This window comes from Ixodes scapularis, unplaced genomic scaffold (assembly GCF_016920785.2).
Source record: "Ixodes scapularis isolate PalLabHiFi unplaced genomic scaffold, ASM1692078v2 ptg000831l_1___fragment_2___debris__unscaffolded, whole genome shotgun sequence".
Taxonomy (NCBI): domain Eukaryota; kingdom Metazoa; phylum Arthropoda; class Arachnida; order Ixodida; family Ixodidae; genus Ixodes; species Ixodes scapularis.
In genome coordinates this window covers 6,081-18,416 of record NW_024610049.1, presented here as the reverse complement: position 1 = coordinate 18,416, position 12,336 = coordinate 6,081, and the positions used below count along the sequence as shown (strand labels likewise).

At 44.4% G+C, this 12,336-nt stretch overlaps 1 protein-coding gene across 2 annotated transcripts in view; it reads right to left on the bottom strand.

Annotated features, from left to right (window-relative positions):
- The window catches only part of LOC8026997 (protein ROP), a 22,616-nt gene extending 10,280 nt beyond the window's left edge, over positions 1 to 12,336 (bottom strand). Inside the window, exons 1-11 of one of the 2 annotated variants that reach the window (XM_029992461.3) lie at positions 12,225 to 12,336; positions 11,386 to 11,517; positions 10,821 to 10,897; positions 9,933 to 10,011; positions 9,747 to 9,850; positions 7,790 to 7,938; positions 7,620 to 7,704; positions 6,546 to 6,784; positions 3,367 to 3,577; positions 1,512 to 1,650; positions 803 to 912 (exon numbers count right to left, since the gene is read on the bottom strand). In XM_029992461.3, the coding sequence (XP_029848321.1) occupies positions 803 to 912; positions 1,512 to 1,650; positions 3,367 to 3,577; positions 6,546 to 6,784; positions 7,620 to 7,704; positions 7,790 to 7,938; positions 9,747 to 9,850; positions 9,933 to 10,011; positions 10,821 to 10,897; positions 11,386 to 11,517; positions 12,225 to 12,252 (1,353 nt within the window). In that variant the 5' untranslated portion in view covers positions 12,253 to 12,336. The remainder of the gene's footprint in view (positions 1 to 802; positions 913 to 1,511; positions 1,651 to 3,366; positions 3,578 to 6,545; positions 6,785 to 7,619; positions 7,705 to 7,789; positions 7,939 to 9,746; positions 9,851 to 9,932; positions 10,012 to 10,820; positions 10,898 to 11,385; positions 11,518 to 12,224) is intronic. The other variant, XM_029992465.4, reaches the window with a different exon arrangement.

The window sequence follows — 12,336 nt, the reverse complement described above, 5'->3', positions numbered from 1 at the left end:
CAGTCATTGTATGATATGACATGGAAACACCCTATAGATATTTGTAGTCGGATTGTAAGGCAAATCAGCTATGTATGTAAATCTCATTTGAATTGGATCACAAGCTATATAAAAAGGCTCTAGAAACAGTGTCGCCCATCAAGAAACTAAGCCTTACCTAGTACCAAAAGGTAAAGTTCTGACCTAAAAATAAGGGTTAAATAATCTACCTATGTTGCTTTTTAGCCTACAAATTGTTGACTTCCCACTCTCATTCAAATTAATATTTCTAAAATTTGGTTGGCTCGTTTGAAAGCTGTGCAATTTGGAAACTTTAAGAAAAGAAAAGACTATTATTATAGTGACATTAGTTTCACAACAAACAGAATAGCTGACGACACCTGGTGGGTGCCATTGCAACAAAGAATGATTCCGAGTTTGGAAGCCATTATAATTTCTCCGCGAAGGCACAAAATTAACAGTTTAGGATACAAGGCGTGGAACAGTAGAGCACGGTAACATATTCTCGATCATTACTTCTAAAGAGAGTGTGAAGCTCAAAAGCTGTTAACACCAAAAACAAGTGGCACGGTGCAATCTCAGCACGCTCACAGTGAAGATGCAAATTGAAAAGGTTTAAAGTAACGGCCTAGGGCTTTCACATATAGTACAACAAACTGATCAACTGAAAAGCCTTGCCAGCCCAATTTCATACAGAGCCAACCCAGGAAGGAATAGCAGGACAAGTATGCACAGATTAACGAGCAATGAAGCATGTTACACGAGCAATACACCAGTAGGAGGTTATAAGTGAAGGACTTACATCCGTCACAATGTTCACTCCAAGGTGAGCCATGTTGGTGATGATGCATTTTTCAGTAGCTGGTATCTGGGCATGCTGAATCAACTTGGTCAGATTTTCCTCGGAGATACCTGTAAGCAAAGCGATCACAAGACTAAGAAACAGTAAACTTTAACTCTGATGTATACTCCTTTGTTGTGCAAAATGCATCTGTTATACAGCATTAGCACCTTGGGCAATTATTCACGAAAGGTATCAAATGGTCAGTTGCAGAGAAAAAGCAAAATATTCTAAAACAGAAAGCTAAGAAGAATGTGAAGCCATAATGAAAGTTGACTGCCATGTCAGCTAACCATCTGCTTGTAGAACAAGATGCTGTACTGAACGGTGCTTGGCTTGGCTTTGGACACAAGGACCCGAGAAGTCATGTGGCAACCTACAAAACAAACTCCAGAGGTAAGCCTTATAATCCTCAAAGACGATGTACATTCCTTTGATCCCGAAGAAAAATATTTCCCTTGGCATTCTTGGTCGTTTGCAGAAACTCAATTGAGCATACAATTCTAACTACAAGTTGGACAAATTGGCTGCTGACAGCGCTTGAATAGCAACACTGACCTTTGCAACGCAAGAAGACGCAGGCAGTGCTTAAGCTGGGACATTAAAGCCTTGTCAAACCCTAAACGATCGAGCATGATTGGGTCTCGGTTGTACCAGCCTTCATGCTCACCATTCTTAGACAAGATGTAGAGCAGAATGATGCGGATCTTGTCGAAGTTTGATACCGTCGTGTCGAGCAGAATGGGCACAATGTTCCGCATCGGGTCCTTGATCTTCTCTCCCTCAGCGTCCGTGCCCATGGCCAAGTCCTGGTGCAAACAGAATCCAACGACAAAAAGTTGGGAAAGGGTGGAAAACTTCCAAATCGCCACTACCAAAGAGGTAATCTAGAAAATCACAAAAAACTAGTGAAAACACTATCTCCTGCTATACTCTTTTCACCCTTGAGCCAAGAACGCAGCCAACGTCACAAGTACGAGAGCTCGAGGTCGCTGCTTTGAAACATTATTTCACAGAACACACACATGTGCCAGAGATGCACGTCTCAAAGCCAGGAGTGCGGGCTAGCTCACGCTTGTAGCTTTGGCTAGAGTCTTAGATTAAGGTGAACAGAGTATAGCTGCGCACCTGTCTACAGTTCAAACAGATGAGAAAGAAGATGTCAATGCATAAACGCGGTGACACAAGTCATCTTCCATTTTTGTGCCGTCGTACACTCAAGCAACCCCAAAAATTAGCATTCCCAATGTGCGCGAAATCAAGCAGAATGGCAAACATTCAACCTTGATTGGTGATAACCTCACAAGTGCTCCAGGTGCCTTCATTACTTAAACTAAATGATACGCCACTTATCAGGGCTAGGCTGCCTCAATATCTTTCTGTTTAGGGTGATGCCATTTTTTGTAGTACCCAATGCCGACAGCATGCGCTCTCAGGAAAAATACAAAGAAATAGCCGGTAACAAAATGCCACTGTAGCACTATCAAGGCCAAGAGCTCGTGCCGGGAGATGTGCTTTCACGCACTCCAGAACAAAAAAGAAACAAAAGCATTGGCAACAAAATGGTCAGATGTCATCACTCTAAACCCACACGAAGGCACCCTAATCAGTGCACGACGCAATTAGCTTGAACATCCAATCTCCAAGTTTTTTCCAGTTTTCTTTTCTCACATGACTAAAGGATGACATTAAAACTACCAGCAGCGTGGTGGAATGCACTCGTGCACACCACCAACTTGGGCAGTAGAGTTTTGCGAACTAAGTTGCGTAAATAAATTGTGACGGGGCAAGGAGTGTGCATCCATGAATAAAATGTGTGCAAGGAGACAGACAAACATTTAGCTGCCGTAGTGCAAGCCAAGCCCCGAAGCAGTTCGGTACAAAATGAAGGTTTTAAATCTCAATCTTTGATTCCTGTTGGAAACACATATGTAAGCACAATTCCTGGAACTCCATGCGAGTCTCGGACCGCAATTGAGCACTCACTCAGACTGTCCTGCAGCGCAGTCATGCACCATTTATCCAATGCTAAGCCAAACCTATACATAACCATGCACTCTTGGTCAGATACAGATGCAATAACTGCTCTTTTAGTGCAACTCCCTATCTAACTTGTCACCTAAACAATCGAAACGGGAGCCACAAATGTTTGTGTAATCGAAATAAAGCTGTAGGCCACAACAGGCTAAATCTTGGCAAAATGCACACCACAGATTTGCAGCTCTTCCAGCCTAAAGGCCCAATCACACCGGCGTTCAACTAATGTTTCCTCACAATACATTGTGATACGACCCCAACTTTTATGCTTCGTATGCCGCGGGTAAAGCTACTCGAATTAGTTATCGCACTTTATACGACGCATGGACGTCCCGGTGACTCGAGGACGTAACTCAATGGGAGCCTTCATAACGTAGTCAGGTGCTACAGTGTGAATGGGCCTGAAGAGTGCAGGAGAGTCTTTCCTTTCCAGTAGCCCTTTCTCAAAGACGAGAGTATGTACAGCGAAGAAGGTCCATTAGGCCTACCTGCTCCACCTTGCACAGCCTATCCACACAGCCCTGGTAGGACTTCATACAGTCCTCAGCCAGGTGCAGCTGGGTGGAGTACTTGCTCAGTTCTTTCTGATACTGGGGCATCTTCTTGATCATGGTGGTCAGGTCCTTCAGGCTGGCCTTGTCCCCAGACGAGGTCATGCGCTTGCTCTCAATGAACTTCTTCAGCTGCTTTGTCACCGCCCTGCAACCCAAGCACACACATTTGTGGACACCATTCCTGAAGTCACAGGTGGCCCCACATCTGCCAGACAGTAACTGCTCAAAAAATTGCTAGGCAATTGCGTTGCATACGTGAAACGTTCTAGCATTACAAACGTTTATATCATTGTTTAGCAGCACATCTAGCCTGTTCAGCCAGATGACTACGTTCATGGCGCTCTTCGTTAGATAATCTAACGCGTGGCATGTGTACACTTAGAATTATAAATGTGATGGTCTTCCAGAACCTTCTAACCCACTCCTCCTTTCCCACCTTGCCACCTCGCCTACCTCTCCTCACGCCACCCCTGGTCACATGACCTCCCTGTTAACCGATCAGCGTTGAGCACCTGACTCCTCCTCTCCCACCCGTCAACTAATCAGTGTCGACCTCCGTGGCCACGCTTTTATCCAGGCTTCACTTTTGAACTTCATGAAAAGCCAAACATGTAGCCAAAGAATGTTTCACAATAATAAAACCTAGCTCGAAGATAACGAGTAAAATATGAGGGTTTTACATGCCAAACCAATGAAGGGTATCTGGCATGCCTCAGTGGAGGGCTGAGGGTTAATTTCAACCACCTGGGGACATTTTTATGTGCAACCGAAATTTCCGTTACCTGGCACCTTCTCCGCAATAAGCCTTCGCGAGACTGCGAGCACCTCGGCCGGTATTCGAACCAGCCACCTAGGGGTCTGTAGGTCAGCGCCCCGTCTCAGATTGGAGCCACCGAGGTAACGCTCAAAGAAACTGAGGCCGGACCAATAATACAAATATGTCTCAAAGGTTAGTTGAATGAATTACCCTGCGTTGCATGTTTTTCAACCTGGTCTAATTAACACCAGCGTGCAACTTTCAATCATGTTTCAATAAGTCGAGAGGAGAATAGGGCAACAGCAAGGAAGCTGTTAAAACTCATCATCTAAAGTGAAAAAAATAATCAAGGAAGGGACAAAACACAGAGAATGACTGCCTGCTTATAAGACCTATTTTGACAAGGGGAAATGCATGCACGATAAGAAAACTCTATCCACCATTCTATGACTTGAGGGCATTTCCGAAATATTCTTCGCAAGTGTCATCCATATTAAAGGGGCCCTGCAACAACTTTTTGACTGGTTTTTAATTTGCACCGATCCTGAGCGCACTGAACGTAATAAGTTAATAAAACTTTTCTTTTCTCAAATTTCGCTTTATTTTAAAAGTTATAGGCAAATTAATATTACAAAAACAAGCAAAAAATAACCTCTTTTATGACGTCGTAGGTCCTGGCTTGAGTGGCCGTAAACTAGAGGAGGGGTAGTAAGCTCATCGAGCACTCATGGCTGCCGCACTCCGTGTCGATGGCTCGAGAGGGCGCTACTAAAGCGCGTGTTGGATAGGCTGTATGAAGCAAGCGGCCACGCCGGCTGGCATTGCATTTGCTGCACGATTAAAGACTGATTCAGCATAGCACTTCATTGGCCACAAACGACAGCGAACACGGGGTAAATATCAATTCAGAACGGGAGCCACTTCGCGCTGCCATACCACCAAATGGCAAAATCGCCAGCCAAGCCCGAGCCGAAAGCCTTCGGAACGCTCGGAACCGATTGGATCCTCGAGCCGGTATACGACCGCAGCGCCGCCGTGTACATCCAGGACCTTTCTACGCTCGCCATTCGTCGGCACCTCATCCCACTAGCCCTTTCTAGTATGCGCCGTGTTTTCCGCCGCTTGGTGGCGGGTATGTCGACGGGTCATTTCTTGTTTCCATACTTTATAAACTGCATTTGTTTCTTTTCTGATCTAAAATACTGAACAAAAACTACTTTCATGCATAATTGAAACCGTTTGCGACACTTGAATTTGTATCTCGATTAAAAAAAAAAAAAGATTTTAGCGGTTCTGACCAGTAGTAAGCCCAGGACCAAAGACGTCACATATCACGCGCTTTCGGCAACGCGGGTTGGCCTCGTAGGTGAAGGAGGTTTCCGCGTCATCCGGTTAAAATATGACGGACTGATATTTAAATACTCTCTCCGTGCCCGCTGGATTGCCCGGGCCCCAAAATACGTGGAAACCGCAAAAAAGGTAGATGCTTAAATATGATTGCCGGGCCCCTTTAAGGTACCAACTTCTCTGCTGCAGAAACCTTTCTGATAGTCAACATCACATACCATCTGATACATTCCTTCGAGGGAGCCAACAACAAAAGGGAATCGCCACTTTTCATCCCCGCGAGTTGGTTTTGGTATAACCAAATGAAGTCCACTACTGTATTTTCACATGCCACGGTGCCGAGAAATTGGGCATGCCAGAGGTATTTGCTGTGACACAACACCATATTCCCTGAACTCAAAATCCACTATATATTAATATATTCAAACACGCCTAGTTGACAGTCGGGCAAAACAGACAGATTGAGAACACATACTAAGATGCGATGGCATATGCCTCAAACTTGACGAAATCCACTGCTCCACCCCCACATGCCCATGCGCCAACAAACTGAGTGAAACAAGCGGGTTGGAGATACGTATGGGGATGCGATGTCGTTCACTTTGAACTCAAAATCTGCTATGCGCAGCACAAGTTTGTATGCTTCTTTTGCAGGGGTTGTGGTGACATCCAAACGCTGAGCTCTGATTGGTTCTGACTGAAGTGGGTAGACCTCAGGGCAGCTTGCTTTGAGGTCTACCCACTATCCTTCAATCAAAGCCAATCAGAGCTCGGGATCGTTCCGACGTCACCGCAACTCCTGCGAAAAAAGCAGACGACCTGCTCTCCGCATATATTCGTACACTTTGACCTGACAACTGACAATGAATCGAGCAAAACAAAAGAGTCGGGAACAGCCACCGGGACACGACACCATTCACTTCGAACTCAAAACCGTCTACCACTACACAATCACGAGCTCCTAGGTGCCAATGAATTGCGCAAAGAGAGACAAGTCGGAGGCACTTGCTGGGACACGACGGCGATGTGCTGGTGGCGCAGCTCCACCCATAGGTCGTCCTTCTCATCGAGCAGAACCTCCTTCTCGCGGACGTCGTTGCCGCTGGTCGACTCAAACTTGTACACGTCATTCTCTATGGGCAGCAGGTCGTAGGCCATGGCCTGGAAGGTCAGCTCGTGGAGGAGCGGGGACACGCAGTCGAAACCTCGGTCAAGTATTATCAGCTGGGAGCGCATCTTCTCCGGGCCCTGGAGTTCGCCGAAAGGCGAAGGAAGGGACATGACGCCGGGGCTCATTATTGCAAAGGCTACAATCCCTCCACATTTTGTTTTTATGTTCAACTCTATCTGCCACCCAGCACATCAATTCACTACTTTAAGCAAATTCCTGTCCAAAAATGATTAATCATCAAATAAATAAATACTAGAATAAACCAATGTCATCTACAGGGTGCTTTGAGGTGATCTTGGGATCGAAACCACCCCTCGTGTTGCTGGTAAGCGAGATAAAAAAAGGCATATAAATAGAGTGACCATAACCTTCGGCGTAGAAAACGAGACGCTCGGGTTTTAAGGGGTGGAGACAAAAGAAATCTGTGCTACTATAGTAAGTTAAAGCTCAATAAGGTAGGGCGAGGGAACGGAAGATTGGAGGAAGAAGCACATGGAATGCTGGAGGGGGAGGGGGAAGCATCCTCCTCTCTCCAGCATCCTGTCTGCTTCCTCCTCCCTAGGCTTGCTTACCCTCGCCCTACCTTCTTGAGTTGCAAAGGACTCTAGTCATTTCAGCGTAGCTTTTGTCGCCAGTTTTGCACACAGTTTCATTGTTGCCAAGCAACATGTCAAATTCAGTACTAGTGCAATCCACTTCTAACGATAATGAGAAAATCTGAAAATTCAATCGTTATAACCAATCATAGTTGTATCTGGACCAAAAACTTGCATTTTTTAAATGTGTGCCTCGCATTTTTTGGAGCTCATAAACCCATCCTTTGTCACAATCCCACCATCAAAGCCACCTTAAGCTTTGGAAACCCACTGTCAAAATCTGCAAAATTGATCAAAGTTTGCAAGTGCATCTCACCTCGCCCATTGTCGGTTCATCTGCCTTGTACGCATCCAGTTTCTGGTAGATCAACTGAGTGAGTTCTACGTTGTGGTCGAAATCGCTGCATCAAATGAAAACAATTAAATACCTCGCATGACTTTGCTGAACTCGACTTAAAATGAAAGTCTAAATTCAAGGCAGCCTACCTTCGGTAGCGCAGGGAAGGGTATTCCCCGAGCGTGGCACAAAGCGTGGCAACCTGCTCCGCAATGCGTTCCAGGTTGGAAGCACGTTCGTTGATGCGATTTGGGTTGTAGTAGAACTGAAACGTCTCAGGTGTGTCCAGGGAAAATATCTATGCAAAAAGAGAACAAATAAACCAGTCAAAAGGTATTTTTAGAGAAGCAATAATTTTCATTTTTAATCATTTTTTCTGATTATTCCCGTTTTTCGAGTGTCTCGTTAATGAAAGCTCACCTTGACCTTCCGCTATTATCTTCACGTCGTAGGATCTCTCGCCTTTGTCTTCTTCACAAGGTATTTGATACGCCCATCTTTAAACAATCTCTCTTAAACCCCCCATCATACATCTCGGCTAGAATTGACCATCCTTGTAAGATCGCCCGCCCACAATGCTTCACCCTCGCACACCAGAAGGCGCTCTTACCATCTGCGATTGTAGACTGGAATGACCTCCCCGAGAACCTCATCGGCATCACCGACAGTGGAAGATTTCGGGACGCCATCACCAACTACTTCATGTAAACCCACTCCCCTCTGTAACGCCACTTGTGGCCCTGAGGGTATTATAAATAAATAAATAAAGAAATAAATAAATACCTTCATTAAGTTTCCCATGGCCTGACCCCTGATCATCTTTTTATCGCACTTTCGTTGTCCACGTTCCTTAACTGCAGTTGCCTTCTCAGATTTGTGCTGGCGATTGCCAACAGTGCTTTCCTTTGAGAGCCCCGTTACAAGCTGCAGTAACTTGTGGCAAGCTGCAACGTTAGGTCGGTAGTAGTCATATGCAAATAGTGGATTTTGTGTTTGAAGCGAATTCGAAGCGAAAAGTGATTTTGGCCATATATTTTCTAATCTACTATTGAATAGTTCTTCCAAGCCTTTCACTGCTGTTGCACCATGCTTAAACGAAGACCCAGCTAAACTCGTGAAGCTTGTTCCCAAGCTTCCACTTGTCCATTTATAAGCTAATTTTAACTTAACTAGTACTATATTTGTGGACTCTGACCTCAGAAAGTCAAATGCCTTGGGATGGCAAGTAGACGACAGATTTGACACAAAATGAAACCAATATAGAGATGCCCAGTTACTATACCTAATTGAGTGGACTTACAAACCTTGCTATATGCAAATATTTTTCTTCACTCTAAAATTTAAAAAAAAAAAAAAAAAATCCTGAATGATGCACGGAGGTTGTCAGGGCATCTCTGCCTAACATACACTCCAGCGTAACGGCCAGTTTAATTTTGAAAATTTTACTGCAATATAGACATCAACATTCACAAAGTTTCCATTTCTTTTTAAATATACCAGGCACGTGCGTGCACCATCGAGCTTTGGGAGTGTGCTTTTTTCCCAAGCATGTAATGGCGATATTCATACCTTTCCATGTGCTGATTGCGGCGGGTTACCCTGTTAAGTGCTCTTCTTACAGAGTACCGGTGCATTGCAGAGAAGCAACGCCTGCAAGGCTCGCTTCCGTGGGTGTTGCTTTTCTGCAGTGCACCCGTGCTCGGTAAGAAGCCAAGCACAAGTGCAGTTCATCTTCGAGATAAACTGCGATGTTCATCTCAAAGCAAATATTGATAGGTGTATTATTCTAAATTACTATTCAAACTTTCAAATATTTGCACAACACTAGTCATTAGAATTACCTCACACATTGTTTCTGAGTTGCAATGCTTACTTTTCTGCATCGTGTGCTTTTTCTTTCTTCTTTTTTATTATTATTGACTGTTCAGAGTATGCTACTGAAATATTTGGCAGAAAAATTACCTTCCAGTCCTTCACCTCAAAAGAATGCATTAGCATCAGATAATATTTAGGTGTTAGAGTAAGCTTAGCAATTTTGTTATGTGCTAGATCTCTTTCTCCCATGTGGTACCACCATGAATAACACTCGATTCATGGTAGCCCTACCTGGCTTTCGTAGGGCAGAAAAGCGATGTTGACTTCCTTCAGTGTCTTGATCACTTTGGCCATCGGTGACTTGCATATTTCGGTGAACAGCTCATCGGGACATTCTGCAAGCACGAAGGAAGAAGAGAGGGTGAGTAGAAATACCACCATCTTTTTTCGTGCGTGTCATTCGCGGGGCAAACTCACTTTCCGTGAAGAAGATATGCGCACACCGATACATGTGCCTAGTTGGTGTTTGGAAGTCTGCCATCAGCAAACGAATGGACTGCAGAAGACGAAACAAAAGATGCAGTATTGAAGCAACCACAATAAAAAGAAAGAAAAAAAAAAACAGTTTCGTATCAAACAATTACATAGGATGATTTTGATCCCGAGCCCCGCTGTAAAGACAGCCTGGAAAATCAGCATCTGCACGTAGCAAGCTCAAATATCCATCTCAGGCATATTAGTGTCCCATTTCCCCTCGATAAATGTGCAAGCATAGCTCTGTTCCTGCAAAAAAATTAGGATATCCTTAATAATTTTAACAATGGGCCCCAACACAAACAAATGAGTCGCATTCAGACTTGTGCTTACAACTGATATTAAGAGGGAGTGCTACAGGTCACTGAAAGCAGACGACAAAGGCGAGCACAGTGCTTGCAACAAATTTGCACAATTGCATTTGACCTCCTTTCTATAGTTCCAATTTTAATGTCACTGTGCAAGATTAGTTCTAGAGAAAAGTTAGATGACCCAACAGTCAAATTCAATTCGAACAATCAGCACCGTCATGGTGTATTACAATTGCCACATGTTGCATCAATTTACAGTACCAGCTCCAAACACGGCCTTCAGCACAACTCTGTTGTCTGTTGCCTGCATGGGCACTCGTCGTCAAAATTTTCACAGATGTAGTTCTCATTTTTTGCAGGAATGGAACTAAGCCTTGAAATTTCACAACGTAAAATGAACCACTAGAATACACCCTCAATGAAATCTTGAGCTCTCTGAGTGGAGACGTTGATATTTAGAGCTCATTTTAGATGGAGCCTCGAGATCAAAGTTGGGAAAAGCATATTTATAAGTGCCTACCTTTTCGGTCGGAGTGATGAGATAGACAGCCTCAATATTTGGCAAAGGTTCCCTTTTCTTGCTCAGGTCCTCCACAACTTAAAAACAAAACAAAAAACTAGTCTCAATCTATGCTCAGAAACCTAACAAGGCACCGTTCCACATTAACGGGCACTATAATTCCTTCACTAGAACAAGCAAAATGAATCCTTCTACCTCTCGGAATGCAAACGCAAGAGGAGAGAAGGGACACACAAAAACACGTCAGACGTGCTTTTGTGTGTCCCCTTGTCTCCTTTTCCGTTCGCATACCAAGATGTTTAACCAACATGCTCTCCTAATTTTACCTATGAATCGTTCTAGACGTTCTATGTCTTAGAGCTTCATACGCTACAGAATGCTCACTGCATTGGTATATTACTGGTCTTCAAACAAGCTTAAGCCTTGAAAACAGGAATTTATCTATGGTTGTAAAGAAGCGTAGCCAGTGTGTGAAGGTCAGCGACGTAAGGTCAGGGTTCGGGATGCTTCGACCTTTCTTGAAGGCTCCAAGGCACTTCGTGGCCTTTGATCGGCGAGAACTTACTTGTGATTCCTTCGGAGGCAAGTTCATGCATCTTGCAGCAAGCGGATATCATCCGCATTCCCAGCTGATCAACCACAAGAACTTTCCATTCTCCCTTCTTCTTGACAGTGCGTATAACATCGTTCGTTATTTCTGGAAACGAGGAACAAAATTAACCGTCACGATCGATGCAGGTAAATCGTTGGACGCGCATGGTACAGCAACGAAATGCTGTACCATGCGCTCAACAAAATGTATGGATTTGGAGCCGTTATATACATAGGGTAGAAACTATTTGAGACGCCAACTTTTATGACAGTAGATCATTGATGTAAACGCGGGTGCGAACCCAAGCCAAAGAAATAAACAAATAAACGAAGAACTACATTCTTTAGAAAACTCGAGAAGCGTAGTACAGTAATTCGTATTTTGTATCTACGAATGTAGGCGCAGGATCAGCGCGACCATTAACAATAAAAATTTCCGCATCCGAGGTAGCTGTACTGGCACGAAACGTATCCCGTGACTGGGTCCTCGTGATATGCAAAAGACAGTGAATGTTAAAACCTCGTGAATTGCGTTTTATTTCTCCTAAATTTCGTTTGGGTGCCTTCCTCGTCAGTGTAGCGGAAATAACAGGGGAGCTAGCCGGAACTGCGCTCACTACGGCCTGTGGGCGTCTGTCACAGCGCAACTTGTAAACAGGGCGTATGTCCACGATCGTGCCACTAGGAAAGTCTCCTTAAAATATTTCGCGTGATGCCGCGGAACTTGAGTCGTGGATGAACCATATGGCCGGAAAATTTTAGGTGAAGCTATGTACCCGTAAAGAAGAAATGCCTATTTATAGCATTACTTACTGGCGCCGACGACACCCTTGAGAGCCATCTTGTTGCCTTATTCGTATCGCCAATATTGCGTCATCCGCGTAGTGCGTCAAAGGGAGAGAGTGGTTGATCTCGACGAATCACG